Source organism: Manacus candei, unplaced genomic scaffold, assembly GCF_025592945.1.
Source record: "Manacus candei isolate 608988 ecotype Guabito, Panama unplaced genomic scaffold, ASM2559294v1 h1tg000018l, whole genome shotgun sequence".
NCBI classification, from domain to species: Eukaryota; Metazoa; Chordata; class Aves; order Passeriformes; family Pipridae; genus Manacus; species Manacus candei.
The window spans coordinates 17348671-17376571 of NW_026138066.1; the positions used below are offsets into that span (position 1 = coordinate 17348671).

General features: G+C 44.8%; 1 protein-coding gene across 7 annotated transcripts in view; it reads left to right on the top strand.

The window, feature by feature from the left end:
* The window catches only part of ERC1 (ELKS/RAB6-interacting/CAST family member 1), a 290099-nt gene extending 275783 nt beyond the window's left edge, over positions 1–14316 (top strand). For all 7 annotated transcript variants that reach the window (XM_051784916.1, XM_051784921.1, XM_051784915.1 and 4 more), the window contains one exon: positions 7547–14316. In XM_051784916.1, the coding sequence (XP_051640876.1) occupies positions 7547–7684 (138 nt within the window). In that variant the 3' untranslated portion in view covers positions 7685–14316. The remainder of the gene's footprint in view (positions 1–7546) is intronic.
* Positions 14317–27901: the final 13585 nt, after the last annotated feature.

Consider the following 27901-nt stretch of genomic DNA (forward strand, 5'->3'; position numbering starts at 1 on the left):
TCAGTGGCTCTTTCCAGCCATACCCAGCATGTCCTGACTTCATCCAGGCTGCTGGTTGTCCTGCCAGTTTCTGCTGGCCCCCAAACTCCATTTTTTTTTCCCCACACAATCAGTCTGTCCCTCTTTCCCCAGAGGTGTTTCTGGCAGCATTTGTGCTGTGACCTGGACATGGACAGCAGCCTTTAAGACCTGGGCAGATGCATTTCCATGAGATGCTCTCTCAGAAGTCCCCTGCTCTGAGAGCGTCTCACCCCTCTACTAACACAGTGTTGCACCCGTGGCTGCTTCACTGAATTACTGAGAGGCACTTTTGAAAAATCTTTATGATCACAGAAGAGCCTTTCTACTTCCCTCTCCCTGTGTACCAGCTTCAGCCGAAGAACAGACCTTCTAGAGATTCCTGCTTACTAATCCTCTCTCAAGAAATCAGGAATGTCTTTTCTGCTCAGCTACTCGAAGCAGAGGAAGGAAAAAGGTGATAATGTCACCTCACTGTATCAATCAGAACCTGCTGTATAAGCTAAATAGTCATGGCTTGTTTCCAAGGAGCATAATTTACATTGCACATAATTCACATTTCACTCTCAGCAAAGTGATGTTCATCTTTTCATATGAAAGGACACCAAAGTGCATATATGTAGCTGTCAAATTTCATTTTGAAATTGCATATTTGCTTGCTAAATTTCAAAAATATTGAAAACATATTTTGATCTGTTATACAAGCAATATTGTTAGTGGAATAAGCTTTACTCTAAATTACAAATAGCAATGTTATAAGGCTCCTGTCTGCTTCTTTATTCAGATCCCATTTGTGTTCTTACTTCTGTATTGTCTGTAAGAAATTACTCAACTTACTTAGTTTCTGTAAAGAAATTTCTCTGATATATTTTGCATTTAGTCATTCTAAACTACTCTATTACTTCAATTTTACCCTGTCTTCCTTCTCTGACTGCTCTTCCATCAGCTTGTTATCTTCCCCACCTGATTTATGTCATTTATTTTTAATTTGTAATCTTATGGGAATGCATAATGTATTTTAAAGTTAAACAGTCCCCTTCTGGTCTCTGTTAGAAATTAGAAGTAATAATTACAACCATTTATATCCTTCTTTGCGTGCAAATGTATTTCCTGAGTTTAGTGGAGAAAGTAATGTATATAGAAACTCTCTAAAATTTTTACATTTTATAGTACTTTAAACTTTTATATTTAATCTTTTGGGTGAGGATGAGAACTTGGGATCAGTGCCATAGTTCTTAAATACTGATTAAAGTCACAAACATTATCTTTAAGTTGACCGTGTCCGTAATACCATAACATTATTCATTTTTATTTGTGCATGAAATTGCTAGTTTTAATTAAAATATATACTATCAATCAGTATCTTTAACTATTCCTGACTTGAGAAGAGATATAAATTGAAAAACATTGGTTTCAGGACATGCTCAAGTGTTGTGTATGTGTGTGTGGTGTCTCAAAAAATTAATGTGACCTCATTTCAAGCAGTTCCTACAAGCAGATGTTGTAGCAGCCTGAGCTATTACCTTGTTTTTTCAAGGGCAGCTCACCTCTCCATATGTTTTACTCTTAGTAACAAGTTCTGTTACACTGGTCCTTGTTCTGACACCATGGTCCTTGTGAAAGCTGGCGCTGAGCTACTGCTGTGGATTCTGCTTGGCTTTTTATTTTCTTTCCAGTTAGGAATAGTTAGTGATAATGATTGATAGGATATATTGTCATTAAAATTAGCAATTCCATGCACAAATAAAAATGGGTGAAGTTACAGCATTGTGGATACGGCCAACTAATGGAGTACTTGAATAGTACTCCCAGCCTTGTCCTTTCTTCTCTGTTTTGCACCTTGCAGGTACGAGACCATAAATGCTCACCAGTCCTCTGTCCTAGCTGTTTAAAAGTTTTTCCAAAACTCATCAGCTAGGGCATATAGGAGAGCTATTTAAGATTTGCTTTGTAGACAGGTGAATTTTCCCTGTGTGGGGTACTGCCTTGACTAAACAGGCAGAAGGCCCTGTGGGGATGTGGAGCCCCAGTTCATCAGCAGAGAAAGCAAGCAGCAAAGTACAGGCCCAGCACGAAGGGTGCAGCACAGAGTAATCCTGGCAGTGTCAAGCAATCTGGCTTCAGGAGAATAAACTGGCACAGTGCATTGCAGTTGAAATGAGGAGAAGAAGCCATCATTTAGGTTGGAAAAGACCTCTAAGATCATCAAGTGCAACCATTAACCCAACACTGCCAACCCTACCGCTGAACCATGTCCCTAAGTGCCACATCTACACGTCTTTTAAATGTGGTACATGGAATAGTTGCTATTTATTCTGCTTAGCCACAAAATAACAATGTTCTGTACACTTCTAGCAGCATTAATTTTCAGTGTATAGTGTACAACAGAATTTACATGAACAGCAAATTGTCCTCTGACTGTGAAATGATTGCTGCTGTTGCTGGAGGATGGACGTATTGCCTGCAAGTGCCAGGTTTGCAGAAAAACTTCTCCAGTGAAATGCTAACTATAACTTACAGGGATTGATTTTACTCCTTCCCATTCAAATAATCTTGAAATTCCTTCCTTACCAAGGAAATAATAAGATTTCTGCTGTTCACAGAGCTTAGAGATGCTCAGAAATGCAGGATAAATCCCACGTGCAGAGCTATTTCAAATATATGGTACAAGAGCCCTCAGCAAACTTTTTGAGGGTTTTTTGTCAAAATTGGTTGCAAAATCTAATCAAATATATTTAAATATATTTAAAGCATACTTTTAAAGTTCGCATTATTTAAAAAGGCAAGACTGTTTAATTTGAAATCTTAGTTTAATTTTTAAATGCATGTTTTTTAAATATTTTGAAACAGCTAGCATGAAAACAAAATTTCCAGATAGAGCAGAAATATTAAAGGGTTTGCATTTTTTTTCTTTTTTGTTTTTAAAGCTTGTCAGACTGCATTTCTGTATTCTGAACCCTTTCTTTTGGCCATTTGATAGGTATACAGTTGACAAATAAAGGTTTATGTATAATTGGTTCTCACTACTTCAAACATGCGTATTTACACTGGTTAGTCTTGGTAGATGCAAAAGCTTTTGTCCATTTGCCTGAGATACAGTGAAGTTTAACTTATTTTGAGACAAAACAAAGGTTAAGATTAAATCAGTTTAATTTCTTATTTCTGTTACATTAAGCTCTAAATGTATTTTTCAGACTAACCATAACCTGATTGAGAAACACTTAAGCTTTGGAGAAACATAGTTCCATATCCCAGTGTTGTAGCCTAATAGAAGTCCTCCCCTTAACATTGTTTTTGTGCTGTTCTACAAGCATTTCATATTCTGAATTCAGTTTTTCTGCCCTTAGCTTGTGTTTGCCTTTATTCATCAGTGTTTTTGTGGAATTGTTAACAAGAGAAAAATCCCACTGGGGAGTAAACCTTCTCCATATAAATAAATTTTAAAGGATCTTAGCTTAATGTTGCCTTGTTTATGTTATGGAATAAGCAAAGGCCACAAAAGTTCTGTGGAGCAGCACCACGATTCATCTGGTGTGCATATAAAACCATAGCATCCTATTTCTCAACTATGAAGTTGTCTTCTCTTTAAATGTCAGCTAATCTTTAAATAAGTTCTGAAATATCTTGCAACAGAAAAGCTAAATTCATGTTGAATTGTTAGGGATTTTTTTTCACTGATGGAGTTTAACTATAAAAGGAAAAGTATTCCTATCATGACTTGCTCTAAACCCAGGAAGGAAGGCAGCAGTGTTGAAAAGTGTCTGAATCTGTGGCAGATTATCTGCAAGCTTTCATTCCCCTGAGATGCTGAAGGTCCTTTCTGTTCTTCTGTCCAAAGATAAATACTGTGAAGCACTTCTGGGGTCCTTGCTATCCTTTTCTTTCTGAGCTGTCTATTTTTACTTGCCTTCAACTAGACAAACATCTCTGGCCTTTCCTTCTCTTTTTTGGTCATTTCTGTGAGACAAGTGAATGAATTTCCTTATATCCTCAGCTGAAAATGCCTGCAAAAAAGGACTGTTGGCACTCCTTTATTTTCATAGAAAAATGGCATGGGGAAGATAACACCATTTCTGTTTGCACTCGCGAGAAGAAAATCTAGGAAACCAGGAGCAGACCTGCATAATACCTTTAAAGAAACTTCCCTAAAATTTGGACTGCCGAACATCCAGGTGAATCAAGTTATACTGTTGAGAACTGGATGTTCCCCATGAAGGCCCTTGCCTGAATGAGGACTGACGTGTGCTGCTCACAGCTGTTTCTGAGAGGAATGACGTAAATGGAGATGACATATAGGATCTAGAAATGCTGCCACCAGCCATATAGTCAATTAAGATGTCTTTGTTGAAGCAGAAATCACATTATTAAACCTAGATGTTCTGAAGTTAGCAAACTCAAGGCTATCATTGCTACTTTTTTCCAGGACATTTCATCACAGACATCTGCCAGCCAGCTGTGTAGACTTTCTGTCTCTGCTAATTTGCAAAGTATTGTTGCTGGCCTTCAGCATTCAGAGCCATCTCCTTTTGGGCTCTTCATGGTCAAAAATTCATTTCTTGGAAGTATTTTCTTCCTCTAAGTTGGTTGCTTTTGTTTGATTGCATTTGATTTATTAGCTTTGGCATGGGCTTCTTTTCTTGGGTTTATCTTGATTTTATAAGGCATCTTATAAATACAGAAGTGCTGACCAGTACAGCAAGAAACAAAGATTTCACTGACGTTGAAGTACTGCCCTGCTGAAGACACATCCTGCAGGATTCTTCCTTGTTCACCAACCTCCTTTCAGCTTCAGGGCTTAATCTCTTAGAGGTGCTTTTATATTTGATTAATTTAATTGTTTTGTCCTTTCCTGGAGCTTCACCTGGAGGATTTGGCTGAAAGGCCAGGAGGAGGGATGCTGGCTGGGCAGGTGGTGATGGTGCAGGACCTCTGCTTTCCCTGCTAACACTGCCCTCTCCTGGTTCTCCTCCTGCGGACCGAGAGCTCAGGACCCTTGCAGGTGCCAGATAAGAAAAGGAGAATTACACTGTAGGCTGCTTCTCCCATTACCTCCTCTCTCCCAGCCTCCATGGCCTCCCACCCTTCTGATGAATGGCACTGTGAAATCTTTGCCCTGGCCCAGGAAGCCACAAGGCAGCCCTGTCTCAGAGTTGAAGGCTCAAACCATGAATGCACCAGCAGTGAGGTGGTTTGCAGGCTGCCTGGATTGCTGGGATTTCACTAGGCTGAGCAACCTGAAACTCAGAGGTAGTCCCTGAATCCCAGTCTCCTGGCTTTTAATATCCAACACTGCTCCTAGCTGGCTTTTCTGACTCTTTCAATCTTGCTTGCTGACTGGACCTCTCCTAGGCTTATCCATCCATTGCAAATTTCTGACTAATAACTCTGCCAGGCTGTTGGAACCAGGCTAATCACCTATCCACAGCGTGCCATTTCTGAACCATTATGGGTTACTGCCGAATTCCCCCCCTTCTCCCCCGGGAGCCCTTACAGAGCCCGGAGTGCTCCCCTCCCTCTCGTTTTCCCCACTTCCCCGGCTCATGTCACTCCGCAGAGCGGGATCAGGTTGCTCTTGCATTGTGATTCTTGGCAGGAGCCCCTCTCGGGTTCATGTGGCTGCGCTGTGAGTACTGCAGCCAGTAGGAACAAAGCACATAAGAACACATTAAACCAACATTCAGCACGCAAAGCCCAAATAATTTACTATATGCTACCCTGCCTAGTAAAGGGAACAGTGTAGCAGGCTCACCCTTTTAATTTCCTTTCTCGCACTTTTGTCTATAGAAGTCTGTACCATAACTTCCTTAAAAAGCATTTATGTTTATTCTGTAGTCGTTCTTAGGCTGTTTGTTTTTATGCAATATTTCTTGCAGAAACAATCTCCTGTGCTTTGCTCGATACCATCACTAAACAGAGATGTACTGTTGTATCTGGTTAGAATTTTAATTGTAGAAATCTGACCTTTGCCACTGCATTGTGCTCTTACAGTGGTAAAATGATCCCTGTTGAGCTACTGCCTGATAGTTCTGTCCTTTTAAAACCTACATTGAGCAGTGCAACAGAAGTGCAAAACACAGATCAAGAAATGTGTGTACTGATGAACAGTTATCCTTTCAGGCATGAAAACTACCAGTTTGACATTCTTTCTTTGTCATATATTAACACACTAGAGTTCCAATACAAATATTAATCAGTTAGGAGTAAGAAATGTTGCAGAACTGACAGATAATATTAAAGTGGAAAAAAATTAAAAGAAGGTTCAAATAAGATAAGGTAGTTGGTTACAGCTGCTCAAAATGACAAAGAACTTTGGATGCAGAAGCTTGGAATAAACTTCAGAATCCGCCTAAGTGTATATACCTTCTAATATATATGTCATATATTCATAGGGAATATACTTTGTTAGAAGAAAATCATATGACTGAAAAAATAAAGGATTTTTGATATATAGTAATGAAAGGGCTGTCTACTTGGAGGCTTATCCAATCTATCTATCTATCTATCCTTATCATCTGGTCTGGTAAGAGGTGCTGTTCTCCTTGTTCCTAGATCCTTAGACCACTGTGAGTACAGTAATCCCTTAAATGCTTGCACAAATTACAGCATTACTTGGGATTTTACGCAGTTCACAGGCCAGCATGGACTTTATCAATTGCTGGGCAGATAAACAGGTTGCTGAAGGCAGATGTTTCCTGCTCTTTATTAAGTCTCTGTGGGCCCCTAATTCTGGCAATGGCATCAGGCTCAGAGCTAAAAGCTGTGTTTGCATATATTGCAGTACGTTGTGTGACATGGTTTGTAACACCACTTGTTGGGGAAACTGTTTATAAACTGTGGGCTGAGTGAATAATATAAAGTTTAAAATTTCATGTCCTGTTACGAGCCAAATGATCTGAAAATGAATGATCCAACAGGAAGTGCAGAGTTAGTAAACAAAAATTGTGTATGTTCCACTGCAATTGTGTGTAGTCATTTTATGACTGTGCTAGGACAGACAGTCTCTGAAAATTAGTAATTCCACAGAAAAATTAGAATTCTGGTTAACTCTGAGTGTATTCTGTATAATTATTCCCATTGATTTTGTATAAGAAATAATCCTGAAGTAATGACCTATGAAACATCCTGTTGTTCATGAATAGAAGTCAAATTATTTAAAGTAATACACTAACAAACTGCTGTATTGCTTCTGGAATATGGTTGCTTTTAGAAAAACATTCACAGAGGAAGTTTTTCTCATATTTATCATAGTACTGTGTATTCAGGAGTAATTAAGGTGGTTAGTTTTCCCATGTGGACATGGCCTTAACTGGGAAGGTCACAAACCTGGTCCCACAGAATGAAAAAGTGAACTAAAGAGGTTCCCCAAGGGAAGATGCTGATTCCGGAAGTGCCCAGAATGTTACACCTCTGCCAGCTCCCTTTCTAAAAGTGGTGTTTTATCTTAGAGCTGAGCCTGCTGGCCAGGTCTGTGATACAGTGGCCCCACCGAATAACAGGGAATGACCATGCCTCTGTGTGTTTCTTGCAGCTTCATGATGAGTTGGAAAAGGGGGAGAAGGAGAGCGCGGAGCTGCAGGAGTTTGCCAATGCCATCTTACAGCAGATAGCAGATCACTGCCCTGACATCCTGGAGCAAGTCGTCAACACGCTCGAGGAGTCGTCATGACCTCGGCCACCAGCCCCACTGGAGCAGCACACCAGTGGCCAAGCCCAGTCAGTCCAAGGAGCCGTAAGAGCGGAGAGCAGCGCGAAAGACAGAAAACGGAATTGAAACTTCTGGTGCACCTTTTACAAAGAAAACAAAAGCAAAAAGAAAAAAAAAAAAACCAAACTCTAAAAAACTACACGCTCTCTAGGTTCTTCCAGCCCATGATTAATTAGTCATTTCTGCATTCATCTGCTCACTGCCTTTCTGCTTTAGAATCCGATTCCCCGTTGACTTTGTTGATGGTGACTTTGGGATAAAGCTAAGCAGAGTTCTTCCAAGTCCACTGAGCAAAGCAGAGGGGATCCACTGGACACAAGCAGCTTTAGTTCTCCATGAGGTCGCAGAAGGGTAGCCCTTGCCTTTCATTCATATGTTGCTTTTTTCATTCTTTCTTTCTTTTTTTTTTTTTTTTTGTTTTCATAAAAGCTGAAAGCCTGAGTTTCACAGTGCTAAAACCAAACCTGAGCGTGCTCTGATTATGGCTCGTGACTGGCCAGCATCAGGTAGCTAGCTCGGGTCTCACTGCCTGTCTCAATGTTCCTTATGTTCTTAAATAACAGAGAGAGGAAAGGAAAGTTTCCCTACTTGTTCCTGTTAGTCATTTCATCTAGCAGCTGGGAAACAAGGTAGGCGTACTGGTACTTTCTGTTTACTTAACTTGGATTTTTGTTGTTCACTGGTCTGATTCTGACGTGCTAGGTGGGGCATTTGTTAAGGTAACTGTTTTCATCTGTTGATTTTTGGGGGGGATTTAGATGAGGTTTCTCATCAGAAACCTGTGTCTCCTAAGTTCTTATTTTATAGAGAGCTCTCTCCCTTCAAGCAGGTGTGGTCAACAGATCAGCTCCCAGCTTCAAATTGTATAGTTTGTCCACTGCCAATTTTTCAGGCCATAGTTTTGTGAACATTAGCTGTCATCAGAGTAGTCTTAGGTTTTGTAAATGAGAGAATTGCATCATTCAGCTTAAAAGTATAATTTTAAAGCTAAGTTAGGTAAATCAGTAACATAGTTCTTACTATAATTATAATTTAATTTATTTTGGTTTAGCATAGGTTGACAAGGAATGAGTTTGAGTTCAGAGCAATAACCCATTCTTATGAGAGGATCATCTCTGCTGGAGTTGGCACCCAGCTGAGTAGATAGGTGTAAAATCACAGCTTTACTTAAACCAGTGCAATTCTTATATGTATATGAGAGGCCTTAGTCTTATTCCCATCCATCTTTGACACTCGTTAAAGCCCCTGCTGATAGGTAATATGACCTGAAATACCAGGTCAGTTTGTCATTGTGGTACCAAGTCAGAATCCTATTTTGTGAGTAGGACTTGGGTGTTCATTCTTGGACTATGCATTAATGGGGAGACATGTTTTTTTCCTGGCCACCAGTGGTTATGTGTGTCTGGGGGCATCTGCAGGACAGAACCCTTTAACATGTCCCCATGTGCTCCTTAAAGGAGTTGTTCCCCTTTGCCTGTCTCATATTACTTAAGAGAACAAGGGGAGGGTGGAAGGAGACCAAATATCAACACAGCAGTGGAAGAAATCTTGGTTTTCTAGTCACTAGCCAATTATGAACCCTCTCAGTAAACCTCCCATTCAGAGTCTGCAGTTTAATTCCATATGACTTACTACATTTTGAGCTTAATCACTAAACTGTTATGCTAAGGAAAATGTTCCAGGCCCTTTCAGGAAGACTGCATTTCTTATGTCTTTCAAATCCACAGCACAGCTCCCCTGTAGGTCTTTCACTCCTTATTTTTGTCTTTAGAAGTGACCAATTGCTTCCAATAGAAAGGAAATCAACAAAAGTTTGAGTAAGGGAAGATGTACCCTGTATTTTTTTCCAAACAAGCACTGAAAATCAGGCAAAACCTTATATACCTGTAGACTCTATTGAAAAATAACTGATTTAAAATAAATCACATCCCAATTGATTCTACTGTAATGATTCAGCAGAAAGTACTGGACCCATAGCCATGGTGTCTACTAGGAAGAAATATGTAAGTTCTCCAGAAAGGGGTGATTCACACCTCTTCCATGTTTTGAACTGCCAGTGCTTTGCAAATCAGCCTGTGTCTCAAGCTTTTTATTTTTTTGTTGTGGCTGAGGAGAGTAATGGGAACCTGAATGTGTGGATGGGGGGGAGCACCGGAAGGCGTGCAGACAATGACTGTACATATGGCTGAGCCGTGCCTCATCCCAGATCCACCCCTTCGCTCCCATTATTTGAGTCAGCACTTTTCGATAGGAGCTGTTGTTTTGAAATCTCTCCTCTTGCTTTTTCTTCATCACCCCTAATTACTCACTCGAGGAATTTAATGCCGCCTGTAAAAGCATCAGAGCCATCAACCAAACATCATCGGGCCACCGCCACCCCTCCTGACTATCTCATTAACTTATATGGTCAAATCTCCAGCTGCCCTGGTTCCCTGCTGTAAAACAATCCTTCCTCTGTGAGAAGCTGTGGAATTTCTCTTATCGATGGTTCAAATGACTCCTGCTTGTAAACCTCTTACTGAGATGTTCCTTGATAACGTTCCTGCTGCAGGCAGGGACAGGGGGAGGGGATGGGAACAGGAACAAGGGGCGGTCGCTTTGGGCTGTTATTTCCATTCCCTTGCTTTACTGCGGTGTCCACACATCACAGGGAAGTGCTGGTTCTTCTGCATCTCTGACTCAGTTGGTGGCTGTGTTTCTGCAGTTCAAAGTGCCCCAGCCAAGGGCACGGTGCTGTCATGGCAGCGTGTGCAGGATCTGTGCGTCGGCAGCCAGGTGAAGCTCACTGTTTACACATCTCCCAGCCTCTTCCCAGAGAGGATTTGTCAAGCCTGGCTAGTTTTCACACTGGCCATTTGGTCCTTTATCTCCCAGCCACACGCCTGCTGTTCCTCCCATCTGGATTGTTGGGCCTTTCTGATTTTTCTCATTAACCGCTGTTATCTTCTAGATCTTCTGGGCTTCCCATCTTAAACATTGATCTTAGACCTCTACAAAGTGCTTTCAGGGAGAGAGCAGATCTCATTTAGGAACAGTCTTGATCCGACTTGATCTCCACTGAACCATTTCAGGTAATCTCTCTGATCCTGTGTCGACAGAGATCTTGAGGTGAATAGCTTGAGGAACTTTGGGATTTGGGAGGTGCTGCTGGCCACGATTTAATGCCGAATGTGGCCACTGCAAGCTTTTTCCTTTCACACTTGTGGAGTGCTGCACCATTGGCCTTAGGGCAACAAAGGGATTTTATTATCATAACCCATCGTGGCATTGCGTGTCGGGCATGTGGCAGAATGGCCACATGTGTGCATACACTGCAATGCTCATCCAGTTGCCTAACCCACCACTGCTCTTTTAAGATCTAATACCCAAGTGTCAGCAGCCAGGCAGATGCAGACAGTTTTCCAGCACAGCAGTCCTGCAGTGCAGCGGCCCTAGGAAATCAGGGGCCCTTCCCAGGGACCCTTGGGAAACTTGCTTTTTCTTCTCCTGTTGAATGAAGTTCCATTTTCTATGGGAGCAGAGAAAGTTTTAATTACTTTAATATTACTTTTTTTCTTCCAGTCTGTCATTTGTAGAGAAACTGAGAGACGTAAGGACACAAGGAGCTGTCTGTAGAAAATTAAATAGGTCATTTTAGCAGGGTTTGGGCTAAAAAATAACTGAAGCCTGAAGCCCACGTAAAGTGTAAAAGCTGACACCACTACTATGCTTGTTCATGATATCCATGAGTCCAAGTCCATATTTGCCTCTGAATCCAGCCTCATGTAAAACACTAAAAGGACATTACAACACTAGAATTGCAGGGTGAGGACATGAGCACTGTTTGCAATTGGAAGAAGAATTGCCTGGCATGCTCCCAAACGAAGCTCTAAGCTTCTAGTATTCTCTCTCATTTTGACTGCCTTTAACCAGCTTTCCCTCCATAAAATGCCAAACCCTCTTTGGAGTATCCAGTTTTTGCCAAGTCCTGGGGACAGAAGGTAAAAGGCCGATGTGATGCACGAAGCTGCGTGTGCCGTTTCTGGTTGCACGGCTGGAATATCCCTTCTCTAGCAAATTTTCTGGTACTTTGGGGCTCTCAGGAATTTGCACAAGGGAGCATAAATGTCATAAATCTTGTAGGCATAACCTTGGCTTTTTGAACCAAAGGGGCATCTCTTTTCATTTGCCCTGTAATTCCCGCCCATTCTGCTGCTAGTGCTCAATTTGTTGGGAAATTTCTACATCTGATAAAGGTTGACAGGGTTGAGTCCCCAGTCCTGTACTAATTGCCAATCGTTGCCACTGAAGGGGTCTTTACAAAGGACCAGAGTCACGCACTGATACCATTTTAAAGCAAAAATTTCACTACGTAAGTAACACACATGACTCAAATGACTCCAATGAAATGCAAAAGGGAAACAGTACAATCAAGGCATCTGATATTTAAAGGAAGCCTCCACTCAGCTCGACGTCCGCACTGGAAGAGGGAAGCGGAGAGGACGCAGAATGCTGTGGATAACTAACACTGCCCCAGCGAAGCCGGCAGGGTGGGAGGGTCAGGCACGGGGCGTCACAGGGCATCACGCCTGGCAAGGCCAGCCCTGCTGACCCCTCTCGTCAGCGTGGTGAGGAAAAGGAGGGTCAGGGGGGTTTTTTAAACAAAATAATGTTTTTAATTGTTTTTTCCACATAAATGGAAGGAACCTTACGCAACAGCAGATCCTTCTGAACAAAATGGCTGTGTCCGCTGACTATTTTTAAAAAAAAAAAAAAAAAAAAGAGGAAAAACTGTTTCAAAAGTTTTTAGTGTCAAAAGCATAAACACAGAAATCCTGACTTTTTTCCAGTGTGTGTGGTGAGTGCTGTAACCTTGTCATCAGTATCTCTCCTGACTTTTTCAGGGGTGTTTTTTTCCTGTTTTGTTTTCTGCTTGTCGATATTGTCTGTGTGGTCCTAAGGCTGGGGCAGTTACCAACAATGTGTGTCTGTTGTCAGATTGAAAAAAAAAAAAGATAGTAGTAGAACTGAAAAAGATGTGTTTTAAAAAAATATATAAAAATAAATTTCATTAAAAGGAATTCAAGTAAAGAAGCGACAAAGCCATGACTCCTCCTCTCGGGATTGTACGGAAAAGGATTTGTGGGCTTATAATTATAACCAGTTGCCTTTCACAGGCTTTTGAGGTCCAAGGCTTCTTGGCCTCTTAGGAAACAAACCCTGTATAAATTTCTGCTTTCCCAGGTATATACTGTACACGTGTAAGACAGAAATGGGCAGAATGAAACAGTATTTTGGAAATCAATCTTTTCTAGTAACAGTTATCAACACCAGAGGCGTCCCTTAAGATAAGAACCGCTGATGTAAGTGGGCCAAATGCTTTGGCCAAATTTTCCTTTTTCTCAATTGCACCCATTGATACCAGGGACCACAAGCAAGTGCAGATCAGCTGGGGCAGGTAGTTCTGTGTAGATCCATTATTGAAGTTGTATTTCTTTGCATCCAGTGTTGGTCACGTACCTGCAGCAGGTTATGGGGCAGGAAAGGACTAGCAGCCACCTTCTGCTCTGGCTGCAGCAAAGACTTGCATTGCTTAAAAGGAGGTTAGATGAGGTTAAACTGACATGTAACGTTAACAAAAAACCCAACACAAGTCGCTTTACCTATGAGACTGGGTAAAGAATTTCATTAAGTAAATGTATTTTTAATATCAAACTTACCATGTGCTATTTGTCCCCGTTTTGCACTTTTAGTTCAGATCTTAAAAATCAAGTCAATTGGTTTTGCTTTTAAGTAGGTATCCATGCTTTAGGTTCCTGGTGCTTTGGTGGGTTTTTTTGTTCAAAAGGTTGTGTTTTTTCATTTGGAAACTGGCAGAAAATAGTTGTACTCAAAACCAAATTTGAAGCCAACTTTTACGAGTAGACATTGTTCCTTTGATCTATCCCATCTTCCCAGCTCTCTGTGGACAAGGCCAAGTCCTCCCTGCCTGCCCAGGGGTGGCTGTGTTTGGCCCCTACTTACACACACATTACAGTATATCTGGGGAGGCTTTAGTGTAAGATGCCTTTATTTGTTCAGATGCTGAAGGAGGATGAATCCAACGGGACCATGAACAGGGGAATCATTTCTGTGCTAGCCCAACATGCTGCTCCAAGCCCACTAAAACAGTAAATTACCGTTTCCCTCCAGGTCAGTAAATGAGGAGAGCCGCACGCGGGGTTCGCAAATGGTTTGTGGAGTTAAAAAATAATTCTGTGGGGTGCTCCATCCACTCCACAGACACGGATCCCTCATTTGCTTTGGAAGAGATGTGTTGCACTTTAGTGGAGGGGGAGACAGGCTTTGGGGACAGGATCTAGCGTACTTGAATTCCTTTTTGAAATAACAGCAGCGGGAGACATTGATGTCCGTGATGCAAGTGCGCACGCTGCCTTCAACTTGTATGTGTTTTATTGCTGGAGTCATGTTACTGACAGGATAATGAAATTGCAAAGAAAATGTGTTATATTCAACTTTGCCTTGATAATATAAACACTTTGTTCATTTTTTTTTCTTCTTTTTTTATTCACAGACTAAGTTCATCAGGAAATTATAAAATTATTTAAAAACTCTGTCCTGTGTCTTCATTTCGGTGTATCTTGCATGGTGTCCTCTCCTGCGTGCCCAGGATGGGAGGGCAGGTAGGAGGGCCAGGTGGCTGAGTGGCTGTTCCCTGAGACCAAGCTTGAGGTCCCATTTGAGGCCAGTGGAACAACCCTGCTGGGGGTTTTGGCTGCACCACGTGCCTGGTGATGCTCATGGACACAGCTGGGGCTGCCTGCGAGGTGAAGGTGAGGGACTGTCAATCATAGGAGTGTCCTGGGTATCCCAGGACCTCACAGGTCAGGTAAGCGGAGATAAAACAACTGCATTTAGAGTCAGTTGTTCCCTTTGTCTCTCTCCTGCCTGTTTTCCAAGTCAGTGTGACCTAAACGTTGCTAAAAAGTGACTGAATTCCAGATGTGCATCCAGTGTTAAGTCAATGTTGGGATCACATCTTGCAGAGTAATATGCCTGGAAAGCCTTGCTGTGTAAAGGCCAGCAAGACTGTCCTACTGAGCATGTTCCCAGTGAAACCTGGACACAGGTTTCTCCTATCCCTCGGGAGCAAAGGAGAGTCACAGCTTCATGACTTAAGATGAGCTTTGATCCCTGCAACGCTGAAGGAAATGGGCTCTACCCAGCATCCAGTCTCCAGATGCATTTTGAGGACATGGGAAGTTGCCTGAATAATGTCACTATAAAAATCTCATTTTTCTGGCGTTTTTAACTGTTCTAAAGAGAATAGCATTGCAACACTGGGTCCCACTGGTAGAACAATGTCCATGCTAAACACACTCCACCAGATTCTCCGCAGCTATCCTGAAGCCCTGACACAGCAGACCTCCCCAAGTTGGGACACTTTCTAACCAATTTCTCTCAAAACCTCTCAGTTTCTTTCTCCTTTTGTCTGTCTGTGCAGCCAGTTTTTCTCTGCACTTTCTTGCTGGCCGTTTCTCTCCTACATTCTGTAGATTTGTCATTTCAGAGATTCTTAAGATCCTGACTTCTTGTTTCAGTGCAAGTGACTACATGTGTAACGGGAACAGGCGTCCTGATTTCAGTGCCTGGACATTCCTTTCCCTCTGCTTGTTGGATTTCAATCACTTGGGCTTCAATCAGGCATGTGTGGAAAAGGATACATGGGGATTAAGGGTCTTGGGAGCTTAAGGAAGAGTCCATCGGCCTTTTGGTTCCTAGTCTGGTTTATGTTCTCTCGAGCCTCTTTGGCTGAGGAGGGGATTCATGATTCCTGTCAGGCCAGGGTGTGCCTGGCTTTTGCAGCACAGTCCAGATCAACTGAATGAAACCACATGCCACATAAATTTAACCGATTACTGTAGGAAAAGGTATCTGTCAGTCTGAAAATGGCACAAATGCCGTTTCTGAGTGACTTGTCCTTTTGGAAGAGGAGGACGAGTGAAAGGGCAAGAGTCACAGTCACTGCCAGGGACAGCACATCTGCAGGGAGAGCAGCACATCTGCAGGAGAACTGAGCTGAGCTGCTGCAGCCCACGCTGGCTCTTGCTGTGTTGCAGTGCCGTATCCCCGAGGCTGACTCACATTTTGGATGGCCCATAACAATAACAGTGTTCGCCGCTAAAAAGAGAAGATGCCAAATCCGTTATCAGGTTACATTTTATGCATTGTGCAGTAAAACACAAGGCATCTGAACAGAATTGTCTGTGTTGACTGCAGCTACTGTGACACAGAACAGGCAAGGCAGCAGTGGAAACTGCGAATGGTCAGCCCTGGGATCAAGCACACAGAAATTTAAAATGTTTTCCTTTGCGGATAAGTTCCTAGGGGTGTGCCGAGCCCTGTGTTACCCAAGCTCCTGATTAAACATGGACCTTCTGCAGTACTCTAGTCAGGATGACTTTGGAAAACCTGCTTTTCTAAATTACACCAGTCAGAGAAACTCAGCTGAAACCACATCAGCAATCCACTGGGAAGAGCAGCATATTTAGGATCTCCTATTTCTGACAGGATCTGCTGCACTGGTGCTGCACAGATGCCTCCTGTGGCTTGATGCTATAGGGGTGCATCAGCTGTGCCAAAGATTACCCAAAACAGTAGTTAAAAACTAATTGCCTGTGCTAATGATCTGTGTAGGACTAATGACCTTTAGACTGGGACTTGGAGGTATCAAGTAGCCACTCTTCTCACTGGGCTTCAGGATGTTTAGAAATCTTGGGCAAATGGCCAAAGTCCTCTTTCTTTACTGTCTTTAAAAACCCTCATAAAGTTATCTGCTTATCAAGCAAACATAGCCATACACCTTGTGTTGGTGGACCTTATTTCTGAATATCCTGCTGATGTATTATAAAACGTAGGTGGAACAGCTGGGACCAGCTTGGGTGTAGCTGTGGGGTTAGAGCAAGTGATTCTCTGGGTGTGGGCTTTAAATCCATCTGGTTTTAAGTACATGAGCAGTAGCTTTTCCCAGTGTTTGCAACTGCAAACATTAAAACTGTTCTAGAAGAACGACTAAGAAGTTAAATATTTAGGCCCAGGTACCGCAGCCCATTTGTGTGAAGTTGTCACTTACTTCAGTGGGAATTCAGCTCCAGGAATGTCTATGGACACAAACCTTGTGACAAGGCAAGTTAATAAACATTTGGGTTTTTTATGTATTGTTAAAAAGGATGGGTGGGTGCTGTAGCTCAAAACCCCTCCTAGAAAGATTTTTGTTCAGCTTGAATAAACCCTTCATTTTCTGTAAGGGCACACCATTTTGGGGAACCACAAGTCTTGGAATATATATGAACGCTCTTAACCTCTCATGTAATGCATAGAAACTGTTTTTAGCTTTAAACAGGGTATCATCTTGTAGCCCAATGTACTGAAGTGCATGTGTACATGTATCTCTGTGTGTCTGTGCACACTGGAAACCATGTTTCAAGAGTACTAAGCTTGCAATGCCAAAGGTCTGGAAATTAGAAAACCTTCATTACTTCCTGCCTACTGTGTCCATGATGCAATTTTCAGTGATGTATTTATGTAACTATTTTTTTGCCAGATCTTTCCTTCATTAAGTGTGCGGGATGAGTTGATTTCTTCAAATCAATAATTGCATAAAGCCTAGCTGCCATCCATCCTTCTGCCAAGACCACCAGTTCTCTGTCACAAGCCTCTCATTACTGTGGTTCTTTAAACTGTCCCTCACCTTAGTGACAGCTTAGATACCAAGAAGGCTGCTCCCATTTGTCCTCTTGCTCCCTGGGCACGCAGGCACTTTCCCGTGTGATACATCTTTGAGCTTCAACTACCCCTACTTATTTCTAAAGGGTTTGATAATCAAAATCTTCACCTAGCAAAGAAGAGTTCTGTTTCTTCAGCCACGTAGCTGAACATTAACTATGGTCAGACACCGTAGACTGTGTGAGGTTTGTTAGGAATTCAAAGACTTAGAGGGAGATAGCAATGTTCTTCCTCTGTTCTGCCTTATCATCTACAAAACACATTGACTTTCTCAGCCAGGTCATTCCTGGCAGCAACACAAATCTTTCACGAAGTCCTGTATAAAATAATTGAGACTGTCTGACAGCTGCAGTTGCAAAGAGCTTCAAGATGCTACATCAGGTACTGAGTGGCTTAGAGGATGTGTAATACCTGCACATTGGATTTGAAGACTGAGTGCAAGGTGCAGAAGGAGGTAAGTTTGATTTCCACATCTCATTTTTTTTTTGTCCCAATGTGACTTCAATCAGCAGTACATGCCATTTGTGTATGATTTAATTAATTTAGCATTGGTAGTTACTGTGGGGGGGTGGGGGGTGGTGGTAGTCATTAAAGTTTGAGAAAGCACCTTCTAAGGATATTTTGAACTGTTGCCAGTTTTGCTGATATCTTTCATTGCTCTAAAGTAGCATATTTTGGCTTCAGGTGTGTTTTCCCAAACCAAGTGGTGACTGTGTAAGGTTGTTTTCAGAGGAAGCCAGAGCTCAGCAGTAGCAAGGCAGGAGCAGCCAGGGAATTCTGTATGCTCATGACACCCACCAAAGGCAAGGAGGTTCAGCTGTTGGTAGTACAGTACCAGCAATGGGTGTCTCCACTGCTGCTCTCTCTCCCGATCTGACACAGTGCTGAGTGACCTCTGCTCTATAGTTTTGACTCTGTCAAGGAGTTTATTTGGGGAGCTACTCTCCTGTGCATAAATCCAGCAGAATGATGCTTGTACAGGATATCCTCCTTACTTTTTTTTTTATTTATTTTTTGTTTAAACAGTTTTTAGCAGAATGCAGCTGAAGTAGTAACCAGACTATTAATGGGTTCATGCAGAGCTTGGCTCTGTTCCCAAGATGCCTCTTTACCATGGTGAATACTCGCATTTTTATAGACTCTTGGGGCTCCAGAGATGTAAAGTGAACTAGAATAAGTGGGAATTCATGCTGGTATCTTGATTGTCTGCATAGGAGGGGGCTCTACAACAGTGTATTGTATGGAAAACCAAGAATCTCCACTGAAGATGATGTATGACTATGGCAAGGTCTTTCTGCTACTCAGCAAGGAAAGAGAGGACAATGGTAGCTGGCAGCTGCAGATCAGCTGACACTAGACTTAGATTTGTGTTGGGCTAAGGGCATGCATCCTGCCAATTGCCAAGGCTCAGCTAACTTGCAGCACTCTATTAAGCAGTAGTAACTCCATGGCTCTCATTGTCTCTTCAGATGACAAACCAGCAAAATGCTTTAAGGGAGTAGTGCCCAATTTTTCAGAACTGTCAACTTTCTGTGTGTCTCAGAAAGCAGCACCCATTTTTGTTTTCTTTATTTTTTAATTCAAAACTGTTACAAACGAGGGTTTTTCTGGTTACTGTGGACAACCCTCAGTTATCTAACAGGAGTGGCAAACACAGGAACTGCTCCTCCAAAGCACGTGGTGCTGCTGGTCCTTCAAGAGGAGATGGTGGGAATTAAGTGCTCAATCCACTCTATCTCCTGCGAACTCCTTTGTGACCATTTCTAATACAATATTGTAAGGTGCTTATTTTTCCTGCCCCAGTGAAATGAGAAATGTGAGACACTGTCTTGAGGACAGATAAAGAAAATAAAAGAAACTCTTTCCCCTTGTGCATTCAAAATCCTTCATCGCTGCAATGATATTGCATACCACAGATTGTGCTTCCTACCAGTGCCCTCTGAAGGATCCTCTCCTCCTAGTTTGGCAGCCACACAACACCTTGAATTCAAAACAGATCCCTTACTAGACCCTGGGGAAACCCTGAGGAAATGACAAAACTGGGATTTGTCAGCAAAATATAATGCAAGTTCACAGTTTCCATTGGGAATCCATCTCCACAGCTGTCCCTGGGGTGGCAGGCAGGGATTAATGTCTTCAAACACCCACTCGCTGTTTCTGACCCATGGTTCCTCCTGGACCTGAGGAGGGGTTTGGATGCTCACCCAGCCCACGAGCCTGGTGTGCCACGGAGAGGCAGCGACTGCTGGCTTTGCACTCAGCTGCAGGAACAAACACTTTGCCAAATGGTGGATGTTGGAGATGTGGTGAACCTCATCTCCGTGCACTGTAAGGATCAGTGGCAGCCATTACAGTCTATCCCAGTAGCCCAAGCCAGGCACAATGATTTTTTAGAGTGGCAGTGAAAGGCTGCTCCTCGCCCTTATGGTTGGAGGCTTTAATTTGACCCCTTTGTTAATGAAGTGATGACTCCTGAAAACAAGAGCAGTAACACAGTTGTTTATGCTCATCTGTCAGAAGAGCAGATCAAAGCTATCTATAGAGCTGCAGACAAATATTACCACGGATGACCCAGAGGCTTCCTTCGCGTGCAGTGACAGACTGGAGCATGACTTCACAGGGAAACCAGTCTTAGATCCGTGCAGCGAAGTCACCCGGCCCAACGCTGACCCAGAGCTTTCCTCTGCCTTTGCTCACAGCTGAAGAGTGACAGGGGTTGGAGACGATGACGCCAACTTTCCCTGGGTTTGTTTTTCTGGTAAGAGGGCTTGTTCAGCACAACAGTATCATTTATGCTCCTCGTTAGTTGTGCAATCTTACGATGATATCTGGGCAAGTTCAGACAGGACAGAGGCCTTTGGGCTGTGCCGCTGTGGGGTGTGTTGCCGCCTGGCGCTGTGCAGCGAGGGTGTCGTGGATCATTTGGGAACAGTGACACGGCCATCACTTCTTGCCCAGCTTGGAGCCAAACCTGACCTGACCCCTGCTGTCTGGGTGCCTTGAAGTACATCATCACTGTAGCACCAACTCCATTAACTAACACCTTCTCAACAAGGAAGAGCCGAGGAAATGAAAGAAAATACACAGAGCAAAACAGCCAAAGATGGTGCCAAAGGCCAGCTCCTTCCTTGCCTTCAGTAGAGCTCTGTCAGCATCTACCAGCTGCAGTTCAGACCTCTACAAGGAGTACTGACACCTAGAGGTTTAGGTGCCACGTGCTTGGGAAGGTTCCCGTAACTCACGCACAATGGATGACCTGGTCTCCCCCAAAGCCCAATTTGATCTCCTCACTAAGAACCACAGGAGGCAGATCTGGGCACGCTGCACCACAGAAAAGCTCGTTTGCTCTCCAGATATCCCTGTGCCCAATGTTATTCATGCCACTATAAAAGGGATTATATGCAAGCCGTATCTTGAAAGCTGTCGAACACAACGTTACAATCTTCCGTGACATTTTTTTTCTTCCAAACACGGCCCCTGAAGCCCTGTGATGGAAAGAAGGTCCTCATCTACATTTACAAAAAAGAAAAAAAAAAGAATTCCAGCTCCCATTGCTGGAGGGAAATATAGAAAAATGTAGCTTCAGTGAACACTAAAGGCTCAGAAACAAGAATGAAATCCGCAAAAAATGCCTCCCAGAGTGAGCAAATTCTTTTTGGGGCATGAATCATAGTGTCTTCAGTTTTTGTGGGTTTTTGGTTTTGGGGGGTTTTTTGCTTTGGGTTTTTTCGGGATTTTTTCTTTGGTTTTTGCAGGTGTGTATAATTACAATCCCAGGATGTGTTGAAGCATTTACTGATTTGGCATAACTTCAGATGCCACAAGTAGTGTTAGCAGGTAGGTGCTCTGCACATCCTGGAAAATCAGTGTCTCAAGCTGAAATTCAGAGTCATCACTTAAGGATGTCAACCACAGAAAATACAGAACACATACACAATTACACTTAAATTATATGGGGGAACTCTTATGTCTTTAATTTTACCTATGCAAGAGTATACGACAGGACTCTGAGCTAGAACTCATTGCTTTATATGTCTTTAGTTTCTTGCATATGTGGATACATACAGACACACACACACTTTTTCCATGAACAAGACTTTGAAGTGTGCCAAGGGCTGCTTGTGCTGTGGGAGCATCAGTATCCGTGTGCATTCCTTTGTTTGGTGGCAGAGCACCAATTCAACACAACATCCGAGTGCCTTAGAAGAAAACCGTATATTGCCACGTGGTCTCTTCCCTCTTTGTATCCTGTGACTGCACTGGTGCTTTGGTTATTATACTTTCCATCTCTGCCCACTTTGTTTTAATGCTGATGTTTGTGTAAGCCCATATATTACCAGTGCTATATATATATATATTTGTTTAGAAGCCGCAGTGTCTAAGGATTGTATTTGTGTTCCTTCAGCTCACACAGTAAAGGCAAGACTATTAAGCAAAGGCATTTGTCATCAAAGGGCACATTGGAGCCTATGAAACACGGTGGTTTTCATACAAAGGCTTTATTGTCATCAGGTTGGTTTGCAGGAGGACGTGCAAGCAGCACAGCCAGGAGCTGCAGAGCCTCGCTGACACTCTTCAGCTTGTCCCTGAGATTTGTGGGACTCAGAAATAAAAGCAGGAAATGTGCTGTGGCTTCACTAGCTGTAAATAGTGACCGTCCCCAGTCAGTGTGACATCCCTCCCAGGACAGCGTCTGCGTCCAGGCAGTGGCACCAGCAATCACATGCCTGGCAGACATACATTGTATCATATATATAACTCTCCCTGCGCGCTGCCCTACTCCTCCCTTTGCCGCCCTCCAGACCCAGCATCTCTGTCCCACCCTCCTGCTCTGTGCAGTGATGTTCCCAACCCCATCCAACCTCTGCCCCCTGCCTCAGCTCCCAGGTGGCAGGGTGACACTGGTGGCACTGGTGGCACTGGTGACAGGGCGGCACTGGTCCCACCCTCCCGGCTTGGCGTCTCAGCACATTTCATTTCCTTCCCTTGCTGCCTGCCAGGCCACAGAGCGTGTGCCACCCGCCCCAGCAGGCAGCTGCGTCACCTGTGTGTCCCCAGCAGGGCGTCGGGCTGGCCCTGCAGCCGGGAGTGCCCAAGCCAGCAGTGACGCAGGGAGGCACCGAGCAAGCCCAGGGAGAGGTTCTCACCTTGGGTTTGGGGTTTGGGGGGCTCTACCCTTCATGCCCACCTGCAGTGGTGCCTGTGGGGCCAGGCAGGGGAGAGGAGGCTCAACCCTCTTCGTCCATCCTCTGCCTCTTCCCACTGGCATGAACCCACCCGTCTGCATGGTCCACGGGAAAGCTGGATGTAACACTGGAATTGTTTGTTTCCTCCTTTAGCTGAAGTTGCTGTGCAGTGTAAATCCCAGTGGTTATCAGGAGAATAATGCCCTTTCACCTCAGCAGTGCTAGATCCAGCCAGAGGCCTGTCTTCCTTTCGAAGAAAGAAATTATGTAAGAATGTTTGAGCAAGTGAAGAAAGAAATTACAAAGGGAGATGATCAGAAAGAGGGGGGGGAGAGAGAAAAGATGAAGGAAGGAAGGATGGGAGGGAGGGAGGCAGGAAGGGAGGAAGGAAGGAAGAAAGGAAAGCAAGGAAGGAAAAAGTAGATGAGAGATTACAGTAATAAATTAGGATACATATAGTGGAATGGGGTGAAGTCTTAGCATTGGCTGGGATTCCTCTGGTGCCAGCCTGGGGAAAGGGCTCCGCTGCAGCACAGCATGGAGGGGCACCTCCACACCAGTACCCCCTGAGCAGCCACAGGAGAAGGGGATGCTGGGGCTCCTCTGTCTCTGACAGATCCAAGTTAGAGCCCTGTGTGCACTTTCAGAGGCATATTCTTGACAGGTTTGTGGGACTTCAGCATCACTCCACTAATCCAGAGGGAGAGGGCTGGCAGGGCGACCATCCCCTTTGGACTGTGAGGGGCAGGAATTTGGGTTTCATCATTCCTTGACAGTCAGGCATTGAGGGGACCCCTCTGACACAGCTCCAGCACTGTGGCATCAGTGCCCCAGCCTGGCTGTGCCCTGGGGTTGCCAGCGGGCAGGAGTGCACTGTCGCCTGTCGTGCACCCCACTCTGCACACAAACACACACACACACACACAGGCACTGGGCCTGCACACCCAAGTGCTGCTGGCCCTGGTGAAGCCCATCACGTGGTTGCTATCACAGATTGTGTTCAGTTACTCTGTGGAGCTCGTTACCACAGGAAGCAGGGGAGGCCAAGAATTAAGGCTTTAGAACAGGATCGAATGGACAATAAGAATATCCAGAGTTGTCATAATTCATGCCGATAAAAATTTTGGAAAGGATGTACAACTCTTCGCCTTGGGGTTTAAGCCAAATAGAAGAGACCAAGAGACTTGGTCTGAGAGGAGGGGAGTCAGGGGCAGATTACCTCATTGTCTGGCTATGGCCGTGGCCCTGCACCTCCCTGAACCACACAGCCATGGCCACTAGCAGTGGCAAGGCACAGGGCTTAGGACCCTGGGCTGGCCCCAAGTGCCTCTCATGTCCCCCTTGCCCAGCAGTGCCATGGGGCCAGGTGATGCTTATCTGTCCATGGGATGGAGGGATAGGGGAGCTCTCCCAGCTCCATGCAACAAAATCCAACAGGGTCCTGGTCCATACCCACGCCATTGTTGGGATGTGAGGCAGATATCCCCACAGCAGCCTGTGGTTGGGGCCGTCCCTGCATCCCTGCCAGCCAGCAGTGAGGGCTGGTGGGACTCCTGCGGGAGGCTGGTCCTGCCCTGGTCACACGAGCAGGGGCTCCTGGTGGGGGGCCGCCGAGGGGGGCAGTTACAGTTTAACCTGCTCAGCCCACAGAGCCCGGCCGGGAGTGCCTGTCTAATGATTAAAGCGCTAAATGAGGAGGCATGAACTCTGCGTGCTCTCCCCAGCCCCACTACCACTTTACGTGGAGCCAGGCAAGCCAGGGCTTCACCCCACCGCAGCCGCCGGGTCAGCCTGGTTACTGCTGCGTCCTTTCAATCCTTGTGTCTTCACAAGGGTTTCTCATTATTTGATTTCTTGCTGTTCTAAACCCAGTAAATGGCTCGGCTCACTCCTTTGTTCAAGGACTGTGGAGAAAGAGAAAGGAGTCGCAAGGAGGAGGGCTGCAGCCGCAGGAGATCTGCCGTAGGAGAGCCGTACTATGATTCCCCCTCTACCCCGTGGACCTCGACATTCAGGAATGCAGCTCCAGTCACTGAATCCCTTGTGGGCTTCCCAGATCTGCATTTTGGAGGACCAGGAGGGCAGAGGCAAACCAGACAGAGGGTAACGTGTAACCACTGCATGTGAAGAGGTATCCTGCCTCTGGCAGGGCTGCACACATCAGCCAGCATTGCAGGCTGTCTCCATCTGACCTCTGGAGCAGCCCCCCCAGCCAGCAGCACCATCCAGACGGGGAGATCAGTCCCAGCGACCCTACCAGTGCATCACTGAGGTGAGGAAAGGCTTTTGCACATCATACAGTTGCTGCACAGCCCTCTGTGCCCTGAGCTGGCAGAGGGCAAGAGCGGGCTTGGAGATGTCCACCTCCAAAGGCAGCAACTGCTGCCCACCCCGTGGAGCCCCTATCTGGCTCCTGTCTCTTCTCAGCAGGGTGTCCCTGAATCCAGGATGCATTTTACTTGGTGATGTCAGGCCAGATGAATCCTGGTTTAATTGACCGTGGGTGAAATCGTGCTTCGATGGTTAATGTTATACTTGGGGCTGGGAAAACTACTGCAAAATCATAGCAATTAGAGCTGGAAATGATTCAAGTCATCTAATTTATTTCCTCTCCCCTCCTCGTTGTCTCTCCCTGGGACCGGAGCAGTGAGGTTCCCAACAATACGTCTCCCTCTGCATTGTCCAGTCCTGTCTCCCTGACTCAAGGAGCGGAGCATCCACGTGTCCCTGGGGAGACGATTCTACCGCTTGAAAGACGTCAACATTAGAAAATGTTTCAGAAGTTTAGCCTATATTTCCTTTTGTGGAGTGCCACAAATTCTCAGGTCATGAGCTTTATGCCTCAAGGAAACTGGCTGCTTCCCACGAGGGCAGCGGCTGGGAATAAGGCGGTGGTTTCCTTTAGTGTTTGCAGGGGCAGGTAGAGAATGTGGGGGTGGGTCAATGAAGGTTTTCACACCTGCAAGGCAGGTCAGATCAGGTAGCTTGTCTGGAATGAGCCCTCCTTTGGCAGGAGCTCAAGATTATTTTTTTTTCCCCATTTCCAGATTTTTATTCCATGAATTCCACCTTGACTCATAACAATCTCACTGCTGGAAATGTGTCTTGTTCCTCACAAATTCACTCCTTTTGGCTTGCTTCTGCTACTGCTAGTAATCCCACCACAGGAGTGTGGGGCAAGTGGTAATTAAAGGACAAAATAAGGTCCACCTCAATGAAAGAAGCATAGTGAGTACTCCTTCTCCTTGAAAGCTGTCACAGAATAGGCATCACCTCTGCCTTGGCTCTGCCCTGCGTGCAGAGAGGACACAGGACCAGCTGACCAGGGAGAACCTTATTGTGCAGATGCAACAGGGATGGAAGAAACTCCACAAGATATCAGAGCTTATGAGCACGACAGAAATGCTAGACTGGGCTACATCTACTCTAAGAAGAGTTGGAGCCACATGGCAGAGTTTCTAGTGATGAGGTCTCCTGTTTCTGAATATATTCTGCAGGGTCGTGCCCTTAACTGAGATGGGCTTCTATTCCTCATACATTTTAAATTGCCCTTGTCCTCTGCGAAGTGAGCTGAGTATTTCCACACCTCAAACAGTTTGAGCACTTCCCCACCCTCTTCCTGCTCCCCAGCAGCAGAGACCAGGGAGGTGAGAGACACAACATGCATTACTGTAGTAGGAGAGAAAGAGTAGCGTGAGGACACCTGGAGCCATAGGAATGTTTCAGTGAGATGAAGTAAAACAGCTTGTGTTGTCCAGGGTGCTGCATGGGTTAAGCCACCTCTTGCAATTGATCAGAAGTAACATCTTCCTTGGGTGTGCTGTGACAGTGTCTGCCCCCAATACTAGTCACATCCGAGATTCTGGTCATGGACCAGAGTCCACATCCTGCCCAGCTCCAGTTGAGGGGACTGCTCATTATTAAATCAGTGAGACTTAATCATACTGGGACATCTTCTGAAGAACATATGGACAACACCTTTGGCAGCTGAGGCTAGACAGGAGCCCCTCCTACTGGCAGCTGTTGCCCCTCCTTCGCGATACCTAGTGAGGATCACTCCTGGGGGGATACAAGTGCCCTTTTCTCATCTGCCCTGCTCTGTAGATGGAGGAACAGCTTCAATGGACAAAAGCTATGGAATGACATTCATAGGGCGGTGTTTTGGTGGAGGATAAAGCAATCTTGCAGGGAAAACTAGAAGAAAAGCAGGCAACCAACTTTTTTCCTTCCAAAAAAGAAGAAAAACACCAAAGACAGTTCAGCAGAGAGGGCAAAGTGAGGTAAAGCAGTAGGTGGCCTCCTGTTGTCACCCACCCACACCAACACCATGACCAACTCATTCTGTGGTTTTCTGTCCTCAGCACTGGCAGCAGTGCCAGGTCTTCCCCCTTGTGAGACACACACCTCTGAGATGGGCCATGCACCTCGTTACTGCTGACTGAAGATGTCTCACCTTCTCTCCAGCTCTTCAAGCAGTAAGCCAGGGAACCTCACCCAATTTTTGAGGTGCACAACCCCAGCCCTCCTTCCTGCTCTCCCGGGCACCCAGCACCACCTGACACACACATATGTACCTCTCAATAGCTCTTCTTTTCCTACCAAAGAAGGAGTGGAGACATCAAGGATGGATTAAAGCTGCAGGAAATCCCATCTTCCTCATGGACTATGCTGAAACCAGCATGGTCTTTCAATCATCTGGTATCTTTTTTGAATAATCCCCATGGCTCATAGCTGGAGGTTTTAGGGAGCACACATATCCAGTCCTGCCCATCTGTCTCTGCTGGTGGTCCTACAGAGCATCTGCCTTCCCCTTCTGCTCCCTCTAACGCTGATGTCGGACACCATCTCGAGGTGTGAAGCAGTGCCAGCCCCAGGAGGATTCCTGTAAGGACCAATGAGAATCTGTGGCCTAATGACTCGCTGTGGCCAGCTGTGCCTCACGGCACCCAAAGTGGAAAAGTGTGTTACTCAACAGATCAAGTAATTTGTTACCAAGTCTCAGTTCTGTGACACTCCACACCTCCAGGTCCCCAGGAGGGGACCCTGCTGTCTTCTGGGTCCCCAAAGGGGCACCTTGCTCCTCCCCTCTGCAGCCTTAAGGTGCAAGTTCGACAGACAAGCAGAGAACAAGAGCCCATATGGTAAACAGGCTTTACCTTGGAGCAAAAAAGCTGGCACCTAAAATTTCCTGCAGCCAGCTGCAATTTCAAGACTTCCTTTACCCTCT